This window comes from Neoarius graeffei, chromosome 12 (assembly GCF_027579695.1).
Source record: "Neoarius graeffei isolate fNeoGra1 chromosome 12, fNeoGra1.pri, whole genome shotgun sequence".
NCBI classification, from domain to species: Eukaryota; Metazoa; Chordata; class Actinopteri; order Siluriformes; family Ariidae; genus Neoarius; species Neoarius graeffei.
Window position 1 is genome coordinate 66,586,113 of NC_083580.1, and position 16,233 is coordinate 66,602,345.

Genomic DNA, 16,233 nt, shown 5'->3' on the forward strand with positions numbered 1-16,233 from the left:
CGTCACTGTGTAACCTGTCTCTCTGATAGACTAACTCAAGCAGTAGATCACTTCACTCATGGTTCTCTTGTTAGTCTCGGGACGAAGAGCCACGGTGCTCAGCTTAGGTTTCAGTTTGCAGTGGCTGTGTCAAGACGTGTTATGCTTTGCAATAAGAAAAACATTGGTACAAAGCAAGCCCATTCACTTTTTTATGCTGATAAGAGAATTACAATGGTTTTTCGTGTGACAAAAACGTGCGATTAAATTGCGATTAATCGCGAGTTAACTATGACAGTCGCGACATTAATCGCGATTAAATATTTTAAATCGCTTGACAGCACTAAAATTAAATGATGACAAAAATTCTTCAGCAAAAAGGTTAAAACAAGGTAAAAATAATACAAACCTAATTTCCAGAAAAGTAGGGATATTTTCCAAAATGCAATAAAAACTAAAATCTGTGATTTGTTAATTCATGTGAACCTTTACTTAACTGACAAGAGTACAAACAAAAGATTTAAATTGTTTTACTGACCAACTTAATTGCAATCTGTAAATATAAATGAAGTTAGAATTTGATGCCTGCAACACACACAAAAAAGTTAGGACAGAGGCGTTGTTATCGTGTTACATCACCTTTCCTTTTAATAACACTTTTTAAATCATATGGGATCTGAGGATAATAATTATTGCAGTTTTTGTCCATTCGTGCTTGATACAAGACTTCAGCTGCTCAACAGTCCGTGGTCACCGTTCTCTGATTCTCCTCTTCATGGTACACCATGTACTCTCAACAGGAGACCAATCTGGACTGGCAGCAGGCCAGTCAAGCACACATACTCTGTGTATACAAAGCCACACTGTTGTAGGCCATGCAGAATTAGGCCTGGTATTGTCCTGCTGAAATAAGCATGGACTTCCCGGGAAAAGATGTTACACTGATGAATATGTCTCTCTAAAATCCCAATATACACCTCCGTATCAATAGTACCTTTGCGCACATGCTATTCACCCATGCCATGGGCACTGACGCACCCCATACCATCATAGATGCTAGATTTTGCACCTCTCTCTGATAAACTAGACGGTCGTGTTCACCTTTGGCACCGTCTGGTTTTCCTGAAAAAAAGCTGAAATGTGGACTCATCTGACCGCTGCATATATTGCCACTGTCTTTCAGTCCATCGAAAAGGAGTTCAGGCCCAGAGAAAATCAGTGGCATTCCTGCATAGAATTGATGAATGACTTCCTCCTTGCATAATACAGTTTCAGTTTGCATTTCTGGATACAACAGCTGACTTTGTTAAGCGACAATGGTTTTCCTAAGTTCTCCCAAGCCCATGTGGCTATATTTGTCACGTTAGCTTGACAGTTTCTCAGGCAGTGCCGCCTGAGGGCTTGAAGGTCACACGCATATTCAGTGATTTCCGACCTTGCCCTTTCCACACTGACATGTCTCCAAATTCCCTGAATTTTTTCACAATATTATATTACTGTAGAGTTTGAAAGACTTAAAATCTTGTGTTGAGAAATGTTCTTTTTGAATTCACTACAATTCTCTCAACTTTTGGCACAAAGGAGTGAGACACGACCCATCCTTGCTTACAAAGACTGAGCATTTGGTGCTGCTCCTTTTACACCCAATCATGTTACCAATTAACCTGCTTATTGTGGAATCTTCCAAAACGGTGTTACATGAATATCCTATAAACTTTTCAGTCTTATTTTGCCTCTGCACCAACTTTCTTTTAGCGTGTTGTAGGCATCAAATTCTAACTTTGTTTAGATTTACAAAAAATACAATTAAGTTGATCAGTAAAACTACTGAAAATCATTTCTTTGTACAGGTAGTCGTTGACTTACGACCGATCGACTTTACAACCGTCTGGTTAAGACTGGCAAGTGTTTCCCAGCTGAGCGTACGACAGTTTCCACCCCAACTCCTGGCAGCGCCTCTCGCCGCGTACAACAGTTTCCGCCCCAGCTCCAGGCACATGCGCAGTCTCTCTCGTGCTCCCTCGCGCACTCCGTCATACAGTTTCCGCCCCAGCTCCTGGTTTATGAAACGAGCAAATCCTCCTGCCAGCCCGACTGCTGCAACAGCTGATGACGTAGACGACCCACAGCCAAGCACCAGTGATGCCAGCGGTCACTAAATTTTGTATTTTGCTATGTTTTACATTTGTATTTTGGTATGTTTCAAACGAAAATAATGTTTTCTATTTTTCACACCTGTATTTCGTATTTTTTGTTTTGCACATATTAAACGAATTGTACTGTACGCAGTGTAGTATGCAGTGTTTGACTTAAAGCAAATAATGAGCCAAGGTAATGAAATAAAATGTTGATAAAATAAGACTTTAAGATGATTACAATATCATTACACATCACAATATACTTACGTTCATTTAACACAGGCCGACTTACGACCAGATTGGTTACGACTGACCGGTCGTAAACCGAACGCAGTCGTAAGTCGACGACTACCTGTACTTTTAATCAGTTAAATAAAGGTTCACATGAATTAAAGCATAGATTGTTGTTTTTATTGCATTTTGGAAAATATCCAAATTTTTCCAAAAATGGGGTTTGGAATTTCCAGTCCCATACTTACTGTACAGTGCCTTGCAAAAGTATTCATACCCCTTGAACTTTTTCACATTTTTCCACCTTACAACCACGAACTTAAAAGTTTTTTTTTTTAATTGAGATTTTATGTCATAGACCAACACAGAGTAGCACATAATTGTGAAGTGAAACGAAAATGATAAATGGTCTTCAAAATTTTAAACAAAAATCTGAAAAATGTGGTGTGCATTAGTATTCAGCCCCCTGTACTCTAATACCTCTAAATACAATCCATGTGCAATCAATTGCCTTCAGAAGTCATCTAATTAGTTAATAGAGTCCTACTGTGTGTAATTTACTCTCAGCATAAATACACTTGTTCTGTGAAGGCCTCAGTGGTTTGTTAGAGAACACTGAAGAACAAACAGCATCATGAAGACCAAAGAACTCACCAGACAGGTCAGGGATAAAGTTCTGGAGAAGTTTAACACAGGGTTAGGTTATAAAAAAAATATCCCAAGCTCTGAACATCTCAAGAAGCACTGTTCAATCCATCATTCAAAAATGGAAAAAGTATGGCACAACTGCAAACCTACCAAGACGTGGCCGTCCACCTAAACTGACAGAGCGAGCAAGGAGAGCACTGGTCAGAGAAGCAGCCAAGAGGCCCATGATCACTCTGGAGGAGCTGCAGAAATCCACAGCTCAGGTGGGAGAATCTGTGCACAGGACAACTATAAGTCGTACACTCCACAAATCTGGCCTTTTTGGAAGAGTGGCAAGAAGAAAGCCATTGTTGAAAGACAGGCATAAGAAGCCATGTAGGGGACACAGCAAACATGTGGAAGAAGGTGCTTTGGTCAGATGAGACCAAAGTTGAACTTTTTGGCCTAAATGCAAAGCGCTATGTGTGGCGGAAAACTAACACTGCTCATCACCCTGCACACACCATCCCCACTGTGAAACATGGTGGTGGCAGCATCATGCTATGGGGATGCTTTTCTTCAGCAGGGACAGGGAAGCTGGTCAGAGTTGATGGGAAGATGGATGGAGCTAAATACAGGGCAATCCTGGAAGAAAACCTGTTGGAGGCTGCAAAAGACTTGAGACTGGGAAGGAGATTCACCTTCCAGCAAGCCAATGACCCTAAACATACAGCCAGAGCTACAATGGAATGGTTTAGATCAAAGAATATTCATGTGTTAGAACGGCCCAGTCAAAGTCCAGACCTAAATCCCATTGAGCATCTGTGGCAAGACTTGAAAATTGCTGTTCACAGACGCTCTCCAGCCGATCTGACTGAGCTTGAGCTATTTTGCACAGAAGAATGGGCAAAAATTTCAGTGTCTAGATGTGCAAAGCTGGTACAGACATGCCACAAAAGACTTGCAGCTGTAATTGCAGTAAAAGGTGGTTCTACAAAGTATTGACGCAGGGGGACTGAATACTAATGCACATCACATTTTTCAGATTTTTGTTTAAAATTTTGAAGACCATTTATCATTTTCGTTTCAATTCACAGTTATGTGCTACTCTGTGTTGGTCTATGACAAATTCTCAATAAAAAAAAAACTTAAGTTCGTGGTTGTAAGGTGGAAAAATGTGAAAAAGTTCAAGGGGTATGAATACTTTTGCAAGGCACTGTATATGAACAAATGCAATAATTTTGAATGTACTCATCACGTCAATTATGCTTCACTTCATTTGTTTTCTTAAATTGTGACATCTCGAGTTCTTCAGAAGTTCTGCAGAACATGATGCAAAAGCAGATGTTTAGTAATGATGACATCATGAGCATCTCATGCAATAAACTACAGGGTGGCATGAAGAATCAGGAAGATGTTGAAATGGGAGGAATGAGTTGATCGTGTGTTTGGAATTTCCCCAGACTGCATATTCAAACTGGTTTTACAGTGTAGACAAAAAAACACGCATGCCAAGACAGAAACCTGTCTCAAAAACACAAATATTCACCAAAAAAAACATTTTCATTATTGTCCAACTAGTGCATTAGTTCACTTGCCTGACTCTGTTAGACCTCATTAATTTCATGATTATTCAGTGACATACATGCGGAGTATTTAATGGGTAATTCCGCCCCAAATCACCAGATTTAGAAAAATGTTCGCCACTGACCATCTCAGATTTGCTTCATACTTTCTGGAAATATTGTCAGAAATATTGTGGATAGTGATACAAATCCTCATGAATTTTGTGGTTTTTCAGGTTTTTATGCATCTCTGGATGCATCCAAGTAGATTATACAGTGCTGAGCGTAAATGAGTCCACCCCCTTTGAAAAGTAACATTTTAAACAATATCTCAACGAACACAAAATTTCCAAAATGTTGACAAGTTTAATATAACATCTGTTTAACTTATAACGGGAAAGTAAGGTTAATAATATAAACTTAGATTACACATTTTATCACTTTTATTCAAATTAGGGTGGTGCAAAAATGAGTACACCCCACAACAAAAACTACTACATCTAGTACTTTGTATGGCCTCCGTGATTTTTAATGACAGCACCAAGTCTTCTTGGCATGGAATGAACAAGTTGGCGACATTTTGCAACATCAATCTTTTTCCATTCTTCAACAATGACCTCTTTTAGTGACTGGATGCTGGATGGAGAGTGATGCTCAACTTGTCTCTTCAGGATTCCCCAAAGAAAATTTCTTTACACTACAAAGGTGAAGGCTACCAGATCATCAGCAAAGCTTTACTTATCAGTCAGAGCAAAAGTGGTACAAAAATTTAAGAAAGATGGAATTGCAACTATCTCACAGAGACGTCCAGGTCGTCCATGGAAGTTAAAACCTCGACAGGAGCGTCTTCTGATGAGAAGGGTTGAAGAAAATCAGCATGCAAGTTCACTGCAGTTATCTAAAGAAGTAGAAAGCCAAACTGGGGTGACTATTTCCCGTGACACAATATGGCGTACACTGCAGAGGAATGGCATGCATGGATGCCGTCCACGAAAGAAGCCTCTCCTAAAGCCCAGGCACAAAAAAGCCTGCCTAGAGTTTGCCAGGGCCCATGCTGACAAAGATGAAGACTACTGGGACTCTATACTCTGGAGTGATGAGACCAAGATAAATGTTTTTGCAACTGATGGCTTCAAAACTGTATGGCATTGCAAAGGTGAGGAAAACAAAGAAAAATGCATGGCGCCTACAGTGAAACATGGTGGTGGCAGTGTCCTTATGTAGGGCTGCATGAGTGCTGCTGGTGTCGGGGAGCTGCATTTCATTGACGGCATCATGAATTCACAGATGTATTGCTCTATACTGAAAGAGAAGATGCTACCATCACTCCGTGCCCTTGGTCATCGTGCACTTTTCCAACATGACTAAACACACATCGAAGGCCACTGTTGGATTTCTGAAGAAGAACAGGGTGAAAGCGATTCAGTGGCCAAGTATGTCTCCTGATCTGAACCCAATCGAACACCTATGGGGAATTCTGAAGAGAGAAGTTGAGCATCACTCTCCATCCAGCATCCAGTCACTAAAAGAGGTCATTGTTGAAGAATGGAAAAAGATTGATGTTGCAAAATGTCGCCAACTTGTTCATTCCATGCCTAGAAGACTTGGTGCTGTCATTAAAAATCATGGAGGCCGTACAAAGTACTAGATGTAGTAGTTCTTGTTGGGGGGGGGGGGTGTACTCATTTTTGCACCACCCAAATTTGAATAAAACTGAAAAATGTGTAATCTAAGTTTATATTATTAACCTTACTTTCCCGTTATAAGTTAAACAGATGTTATATTAAACTTTGTCTTGTCAACATTTTGGAAATTGTTTGTGTTCATTGAGATATTGTTTAAAATGTTACTTTTCAAAGGGGGTGTACTCATTTATGCTCAGCACTGTATGCCTGAAAACAGCACTTTCGTCTATCGTAAAACATGCCCTACTTGATACCTTAATATTTATAGTTTGGTTAAGGTACCAACTTCATATTTTGTGCATTTGCTAATCAGAACAAGCTCTTTCCAGTGGTATAATTGATTTTATGGTAGACCTTGTCATACATTTGCAATATGCATTTGAATTATAGGTGCAAAATGTTTTTTTTTAAAGCCTAATAAATCAGAAAGTTTCATTTCTTTTGAACACATACCTAGTTGTTTAAAGAGTACTATAACATGAGGAATAAATAAGAAAATTTGAAAGATCTGGTGTGCTTTACTGTGGAGATATAGGGGGGGTCAAAGCTGCTCCAAAGCACGATAGAAGACTTTTTTTTTTATGATTTTCAGCAAGCCATAACTTGGCAAATATTGAACTGTGAACTTTCTGTTATAGTATTTAAAGGCGTCTGGCACTGAAGAACAATCCTTGAAAATTTCATGTATCTTGCATGGTTTAAGGTGGGGTTTACATTAGACCGTATCAGCGGATCATCAGATTAACGTTTTTAAAACGATTAGCGTGCACACAGCAACACCAATACACGATTCGCGTGCACACAGCAACACCAATACACGGATACGCTCGGCTCCGCAGGCATCCTGCGCTCCAAATCACTCCGCCCTGAACAGCAAGTGCCCTCTGGAGGGTGCGCACTCCGGCCCTGCGCAGCTCACAGAGCGCGCGAGTATAGCGCACGAGCAGTGAGTCGGGACTGAGCCGCTGTGTGTGTGATCCCAGCGCATATCACTTACCACTTGCAAGTGGAAGGATGGCAAGCCTAAAGACAATCATAACTACACAATGGACAGTATTTGCATCAGTATTTGCAGTATTTTCATACTTTTATACTCTTTAATGAAAGGTGATACAAGGCGGAAGTCCGCGCCGTTTTTCAGCAGTCGCGGCACATGACCAACGCCAGCGAATCAGGAAGGTGGATGTCACAGTGACGTTGTCCAATGACGACGCCAGCTAGAGCTCAGCACAGCGCATCCACGTATTCTCAATGTTTACACAGCACCGGACCAGACACGATCTGGATTGAATACGTGGACCCTGGCGGATTCCCGTTTCCCGGCATTTTAATGTAAACGGACAATGCATCCGCGAAGAAAACGAGACAGATACGGTCTAATGTAAACTTGGCCTAAAAGTAACGACTTATGGAAGTTAGGTCCGTTTTCTGTAGCACACGTTTTAACAGTGAAATTGGGGCCACGCCCCTTTTTTAAAGCTCCTATATCTCAGAAACTAATGAAGGTACAAGTCTAAAATTTTGTACACTATTTATTGGGCACACTGACGATATTTCCAGAAAGTATGAAGCAAATCTGAGATGGTCAGTGGTGAGGCCACTGGTGATTTCACATGGATTGACCCTAATGTGAGATGATTTTGAATTGGGATTTGTACACATTCTCGGATCTTTCTGTATCATTTTGGGAAACGTTTCCTGTAGTGTAGAATAGGATTTCCAATATAAAGTGATGCCACAAACGTGTGATGTTGATTGACAACACAGATTTTACATATCAGCACTAATTAGAGTTTATTTGCTTTTATTTATCTACCTATCTTCCGTTCAGTACTGCCACTTTTTATCTTCATTTATCACAATTCTTGTTTTTAAGCACTATTAAATGCACATTCACGTGTACAAAGCACATTTTTATGGTTACATTTTTATCTGTAGATTGTATAGTCAGTTTGTTCTTGAGATCAAGATCAGATAGTTTTCTGATACCATGTCCATACAATAAATAGAGCAAATATATGCTATATGAGGCAGTAGCCACAAAAATGAAGCGTAATCCGAAAAAGGAACAATTTAAAAATTACAGATGTAAAATATACCAAGTGTCTGTACTTTATATTATTCTACTCTTACAGTTTTCAAAACTGAAACCTCCGAACCGAGGCTGACATACACACGCCGTCACCATGACCCAAACTTTTATTTCCTGGAAATGGCCCGGCGCTAGAGCTCAGTGGTCGCAACACTCTTTTCGACAACTTCCTGTAACAACTCGGAAGTGCGTCACATCTACATCACACATGGGACCACTGGCCGAAGAAGGCGAGGAAAAGGGGGACAACCTGGAGTATATTTTAAAATAGGAACACACTTTCCCGCGGTAATAAGCATAAACGTGTCTGAGAGAGATTTCTTTAGTCCATTTATTTGTTACACTCATTCTTACAACACGGCGACATAGTGGCTCCTGTGAGGCAGTAGTCACAAAAATGTGAAATCAGGGCTTCCATAATCCTTTCTTTTTCCACAGTGGAGTGAGTGATCAATAAACGTCTACAACACTGTGGAAATAATCATTGCTGAGGTAGTGTGATGTGACCCAAAGCAAAACAGAGTTCTTGTTACCACCCTGAAGTTGATCAGGCCTTGAGGTGTTTTATTCCTCTAATGCTACAGCACTTTGCCAATGCTAACAATTTATTTATTAATTAGTAAGACGTTACTTTTATCAGTTACGTTTCACGCTGTGAAACATGCTAGAAATGTGTGTGTGAGAGATTAACCAATAGCAGAGTCTGTATGTATCTGCTGTGATGTCATACTGAAACTGGATAAAGTGAGATTAGCGCTTCACCCATCCTGTTTTGTTTTGATTTAGGGACAGAGTACAACTCCTGTAAATTACACTGATGTGTGCGCGAAAGAACTTTACCTCCAGCTCCTTGATCTTGTCATCTGCCGTTTTCTGCTTTTCCATCAGCTGATTATTTATCTCATTCTTTGACTGCAAGATAAACCTGTAAAGCAGTATGAGTGACTTTAAATCTTTGAACTTCATCACCCTGAATCTGAACTTCAGTGATAACAGCAGATAAAACATGAAGGCATCAGCACAATGAGTGAGATACATACATTCGTCCTACTCCTTCGTACATGCGAGTGTTATTGGGGAGTGAACCGATCTCTACATGGGTCAGATTAGCGTGCTTCTTCATTCGACTCAGTTGCTCGATTTGTAAGTCTGCGAGCTTCACCTTCTGCTGCGTATCAATCATTTTGGCTTGCAGTTCTGCAAAGGCCTGAATGGTGACCAAGACAGGAACACAATATATTTCAATGGAAAAGGACAGTGTTATGAGTGAAATGACAAAATATATTCAATAAATGAAAAGCTTGACTTGAAAGTTACTTGAAAGTTTGTGAACCCTTTAGAATTTTCTAGATTTCTCCATGAATATGACCTAAAACAACATCAGATTTTCACACAAGTCCTAAAAGTAGATAAAGAGAGCCCAGTTAAACAAATGAGACAAAAATATTATACTTGGTCATTTATTTATTGAGGAAAATGATCCAATATTACATATCTGTGAGTGGCAAAAGTATCTGGTGTGACCCCCTTGTGCAGCAATAACTGCAACTAAACGTTTCCCGTAACTGTTGATCAGTCCTGCACACCGGCTTGGAGGAATTTTAGCCCATTCCTCCATACAGAACAGCTTCAACTCTGGGATGTTAGTGGGTTTCCTCACATGAACTGCTCGCTTCAGGTCCTTCCACAACATTTCGATTGGATTAAGGTCAGGACTTTGACTTGGCCATTCCAAAACATTAACTTTATTCTTCTTTAACCATTCTTTGGTAGGGCGACTTGTGTGCTTAGGGTCATTGTCTTGCTGCATGACCCACCTTCTCTTGAGATTCAGTTCATGGACAGATGTCCTGACATTTTCCTTTAGAATTCGCTGGTATAATTCAGAATTCATTGTTCCATCAATGATGGCAAGCCGTCCTGGCCCAGATGCAGCAAAACAGGCCCAAACCATGATACTACCACCACCATGTTTCACAGATGGGATAAGGTTCTTATGCTGGAATGCAGTGTTTTCCTTTCTCCAAACATAATGCTTCTCATTTAAACCAAAAAGTTCTATTTTGGTCTCATCCGTCCACAAAACATTTTTCCAATAGCCTTCTGGCTTGTCCACGTGATCTTTAGCAAACTGCAGACGAGCAGCAATGTTCTTTTTAGAGAGCAGTGGCTTTCTCCTTGCAACCCTGCCATGCACACCATTGTTCAGTGTTCTCCTGATGGTGGACTCATGAACATTAGCCAATGTGAGAGAGGCCTTCAGTTGCTGAGAAATTACCCTGGGGTCCTTTGTGACCTCGCCGACTATTACACGCCTTGCTCTTGGAGTGATCTTTGTTGGTCGACCACTCCTGGGGAGGGTACCAATGGTCTTGAATTTCCTCCATTTGTACACAATCTGTCTGACTGCGGATTGGTGGAGTCCAAACTCTTTAGACATGGTTTTGTAACCTTTTCCAGCCTGATGAGCATCAACAACGCTTTTTCTGAGGTCCTCAGAAATCTTTGCTCGTACCATGATACACTTAAATAAGAATTGATTGAAAACACCTGACTCTAATTTCACCTTCAAATTAACTGCTAATCCTAGAGGTTCACATACTTTTGCCGCTCACAGATATGCAATACTGGATCATTTTCCTCAATAAATAAATGGCCAAGTATAATATTTTTGTCTCATTTGTTTAACTGGGTTCTGTTTATCTACTTTTAGGACTTGTGTGAAAATCTGATGTTGTTTTTGGTCATATTTATGCAGAAATATAGAAAATTCTAAAGGGTTCATAAACTTTCAAGCACCACTGTAAGTAAACATATGCATCAATTTTGACATATAAATTGATTATCTGGCTAAGTACTAATATTTTTCATGGCTTGGATGTAGGAAAGTGTGACTAGCTGAAAGATTCATGCTAGCTAGCTAGCTATCACATATCAATCCTCATCAAGTCATTAATCATTCATTACTATTAGTATAAGCATCATAACACTTTAGCTAGCAACAATTAGCTAGCAACCTACACCACGCTGGCATTCTTATACAAATTTACCTCAGTTGTACAAGATTCCAACCCAACACTCTTAGCACAAATATACAGCTTCTATTCTCACCAACTGCTCCTACAAAAATGAAGTTTCAGTGCATATGAATATAAGAGCTGTTGTTAATTGACTGAGCTTTACCTTCTTCAGTTCTAGGTCTACGGGCGCCGCCATGTTGTCAGAGATAGGCGAACCGAATGCGCATGCGCACTGTAGGCTTCCCCTCAGCATTCCCTTATTGGGGAATGAAGCCTTTACAGGAAGAACTGAAATGCTGTGATTAAATGTTGTGCTGACTTAGAGACTGTTATTATAAGAAGAGTCAGTGAAAATGATTTACACCCGACATATAAAATGTAACCTGAACTGAACCGTTTGTATGTGTTTTAAAGAAGTGGCTCTCAAATGGAAACAGTGGTAGCTGAGTGGTCAACAAAAACCCCACAATCCTCCATTATCAAAGGTTTTATAAATGTCATTGCATCTCATCTCATTATCTCTAGCCGCTTTATCCTGTTCTACAGGGTCGCAGGCAAGCTGGAGCCTATCCCAGCTGACTACGGGCGAAAGGCGGGGTACACCCTGGACAAGTCGCCAGGTCATCACAGGGCTGACACATAGACACAGACAACCATTCACACTCACATTCATACCTACGGTCAATTTAGAGTCACCAGTTAACCTAACCTGCATGTCTTTGGACTGTGGGGGAAACCGGAGCACCCGGAGGAAACCCACGCGGACACAGGGAGAACATGCAAACTCCACACAGAAAGGCCCTCGCCGGCCACAGGGCTTGAACCCGGACCTTCTTGCTGTGAGGTGACAGCGCTAACCACTACACCACCGTGCCACCCTTGATTCTGATTCTGATTCTGAAAAAGGATGGAAAACAAGTTGGCTTAAATAATATACGATCCGCTTGTCTTCAATCACTGGAAGGTTCAGGAATAAATAGCTTCATGATCATAATATAATTGTATAGTCAAGTCAAGTTTATTTGTATAGCGCTTTTAACAATAAACATTGTCGCAAAGCAGCTTTACAGAATTTCTCTCTCTCATTATCTCTAGCCGCTTTATCCTGTTCTACAGGGTCGCAGGCAAGCTGGAGCCTATCCCAGCTGACTACAGGCAAAAGGCGGGGTACAACCTGGACAAGTCGCCAGGTCATCACAGGGCTGACATATTAGACACAGACAACCATTCACACTCACATTCACACCTACGGTCAATTTAGAGTCACCAGTTAACCTAACCTGCATGTCTTTGGACTGTGGGGGAAACCGGAGCACCCGGAGGAAACCCACGCGGACACGGGGAGAACATGCAAACTCCGCACAGAAAGGCCCTCGCCGGCTACGGGGCTTGAACTTGGACCTTCTTGCTGTGAGGTGACAGCGCTAACCATTACACCACCGTGCCACCCTTGATTCTGATTCTGATTCTGAAAAAGGATGGAAAACAAGTTGGCTTAAATAATATACGATCCGCTTGTCTTCGATCACTGGAAGGTTCAGGAATAAATAGCTTCATGATCATAATATAATTGTATAGTCAAGTCAAGTTTATTTGTATAGCGCTTTTAACAATAAACATTGTCGCAAAGCAGCTTTACAGAATTTCTCTCTCTCATTATCTCTAGCCGCTTTATCCTGTTCTACAGGGTCGCAGGCAAGCTGGAGCCTATCCCAGCTGACTACAGGCGAAAGGCAGGGTACAACCTGGACAAGTCGCCAGGTCATCACAGGGCTGACATATTAGACACAGACAACCATTCACACTCACATTCACACCTACGGTCAATTTAGAGTCACCAGTTAACCTAACCTGCATGTCTTTGGACTGTGGGGGAAACCGGAGCACCCGGAGGAAACCCACACGGACACGGGGAGAACATGCAAACTCCACACAGAAAGGCCCTCGCCGGCCACGGGGCTTGAACCCGGACCTTCTTGCTGTGAGGCGACAGCTCTAACCACTACACCACCGTGCCGCCCTTGATTCTGATTCTGAAAAAGGATGGAAAACAAGTTGGCTTAAATAATATACGATCCACTTGTCTTCGATGACTGGAAAGTTCAGGAATAAATAGCTTCATGATCATAATATAATTGTATAGTCAAGTCAAGTTTATTTGTATAGCGCTTTTAACAATAAACATTGTCGCAAAGCAGCTTTACAGAATTTGAACGACTTAAAATATGAGCTAATTTTATCCCTCATCTATCCCCAATGAGCAAGCCTGTGGTGATGGTGGCAAGGAAAACCTCCCTCAGACGACATGAGGAAGAAACCTCGAGAGGAACCAGACTCAAAGGGAACCATCCTCATTTGGGCAAGAACAGACAACATGACAATAACATTAACAGTCCTAACATAAAGTCAGCTTCGTTGATGCTATAAACCCCCCATGGACAGAAACCCGAGCGCAAAACCGTTCACGACAACCGCAGTCCCAAAGTCAGCAAGTCAACTGCAGTCCCCAGCCACAAAAGCACCACTGTATACATTTGAACAAAGAGCCTTCTTCTTCATCTCGTAGCTAGCAAGGGCCATCGGGGCACTACTGATAACTTTTTAACAGTCCATCATTGGTGTGTCTAGGTGTGACGGAGCGCCCGTCACTACAGTTGAGTATGTGATCTGACTACCATACCAATGAGCCTGGCTCTTTGGTGTTGTGTTCAGGGTGCAGGTTTGACACCTGGGTTCAAGGCAGGATAAGGTGATCTGTTCTCCTGCTTTGCTACAGATGGTGTCAGGAGTGGGATGACTTGCCGGGAGGCCATTGGAGATGTGAGCTATGTGAGGGACCCCCAGGATAGGTGGCATCTGTGTGAGGGACCTCAGAAATGGGTGAAGCGCAAGTGTGTGGGGCACCCTAGTGTGGGAGAAGTATGGCTGAGGGATGCCTGTGTGTGTGAAGTGCACGGGTGTACCTCCTGAAGGGAAGGGCAGTGTGACAGAATGCCCGTCATTACAGTTGAGTATGTGCTCTGATTGCCATATCAACGAGCCTGGCTCTTTGGTGTTGTGCGACCCCATAGACCTGGGTTCAAGGCAAGATAAGGTGTTCTTTCATTACTAGGGCATTTAAACTTGATGGTGCTCTCCAAACTTGATCAACGGACAATTTAGAGTAGCCAGTTAGCCTAACTGCATGTCTTTGGACAGTAGGGGGAAACCAGAGCACCCAGAGGAAACAGACACAGGGAGAACATGCAAACTCCACACAGAAAGGCCACTGGGCTCGAACCCAGAACCCTCTTGCTGTGAGGCAACAGTGCTCACCACCATGCTGCTAGTGAAGAGTCTAACATGTGAATATATCATCAAATAAAGCAAGCAGGTTCTGAGTTTGGGTGTTTCTATGTGGAGTTTGTATGTTCTCTTTGCACCTGTGTGGGTTTCCTCCCACAGTCTGAAGACATGCAGCTTAGGTCAACTGGTTACACTAAATTGCCCATAGGTATGAAGGTGAATGACTGTCTTTCTGTGTTAGCCCCATGATAGATTAGTGACCTGCCCAGGCTACCCTGCTTTGTGCCCAAACTCAGCTGGGATTGGCTCCAGCTCACCTGTGACCTGCAACGGATAAGTGGTATTATATAACGAATGCTTGACTTTATTATAATTGACTTTTTTAACAATTGGTGCAAATATCTGTGAAAACTCATATGATTGGATACGCTGCAACAGAGGGTCTGCTTATAGACATATGCCGCTTTTCCACTACCAACGCGGCTGAGTTGGGCTGAGTCGAGCTGAGTGGGGCTGTTGGAGTTGCATTTCGACTACAACCGCGCTGAACCGTGCTGGCTGGAAGTGGGTGGACACATTGGGTGGAGTTAGCGAAAGTGGGTGGACGTCACGTGATGTCGTTAGGCGGCGCAAACAGTGACATCAGTGACTTTTTAAGCGGTAGTCTCACGACTCGGATAGTAAACAATAAACATGGAGGACATGGAGTCGTTAGTGTTGCTGGTCTTGGTGCTGTGGCTTGTTGTCACCGACAATGCCAACAGATACTGGCAAGAGCGTATAGATGAAGCGAGGCGCATAAGGCTTCAGAAATTCTCGTAATTCGTAATTATTCTTCTTCCGGGTTTACGGTGTTTACAGATCCCAGCGTGCTCGCGGGGCGTGTGTGGGCATGTGAGGACACTCCTCCTCACCAATCAGTGCACAGGGGAGTGTCTCCTCACGCCCCTAGCCCCACTCGGCTCGGTTTGGCTCGCTTCAGCCCCACTCCAAAACCGTGCGAGTTTTGGGGGCTGAGCAGGGCTGAAGCGAGCTGAGTCGTGCTGTTCTGAGGTAGTCGAAACGCGAGCTGTGTCAGGCTGAAGTGAGCTGAAAAGGGGTAGTGGAAAAGGGCCAATAGATTAATGGGTAGCCAGGGTTGCACAGAAGCAAACTGTTCTCTGGAATCACTGACCACAACTAACAAATGGGTGGGCAATCAATGGCCAAACCTTTTAAACATTATTCATTATTTGGGGGCATAACACTGGGTTTGCTAATGATTTTGAATGCACAACACTAGTGCACTTTATAAAATGTAGCCTAATGTTATGTTAGCTATGATTTTTTTTGTAGCTTCTTAGATGACAAACTAATGCTGCTCAGATGTGTCTCTTTTACATTATATCGACTATTACTACTACATCTACTACTGCTACAGGTCGCACACAATAGGGGTAGCAATATAATATCATTTTCTCTGAATGTAGATGAGTATTCTGACCCACCCAAAAATGTCATTGGATCAGACCTGTCCAAACCATCACAAAAGATCTGGCTATGCCCCTGGATCTGCTCCCGAAGCTATGATGGTTCATGTTTGAAAAACTGGAATCGTTGAATTATATCCAT

The 16,233-nt window shown here is 42.1% G+C and overlaps 1 protein-coding gene across 2 annotated transcripts in view; it reads right to left on the reverse strand.

Moving 5' to 3' along the window:
* pfdn1 (prefoldin subunit 1) overlaps positions 1-11,575 on the reverse strand; it is a 74,407-nt gene extending 62,832 nt beyond the window's left edge. Inside the window, exons 1-3 of one of the 2 annotated variants that reach the window (XM_060936275.1) lie at positions 11,501-11,575; positions 9,358-9,524; positions 9,158-9,242 (exon numbers count right to left, since the gene is read on the reverse strand). In XM_060936275.1, coding sequence (XP_060792258.1) covers positions 9,158-9,242; positions 9,358-9,524; positions 11,501-11,533 — 285 coding nt within the window. In that variant the 5' untranslated portion in view covers positions 11,534-11,575. Of the gene's footprint in view, positions 1-9,157; positions 9,243-9,357; positions 9,525-11,367; positions 11,435-11,500 lie in introns of those variants that run through there. The other variant, XM_060936274.1, reaches the window with a different exon arrangement.
* Positions 11,576-16,233: the final 4,658 nt, after the last annotated feature.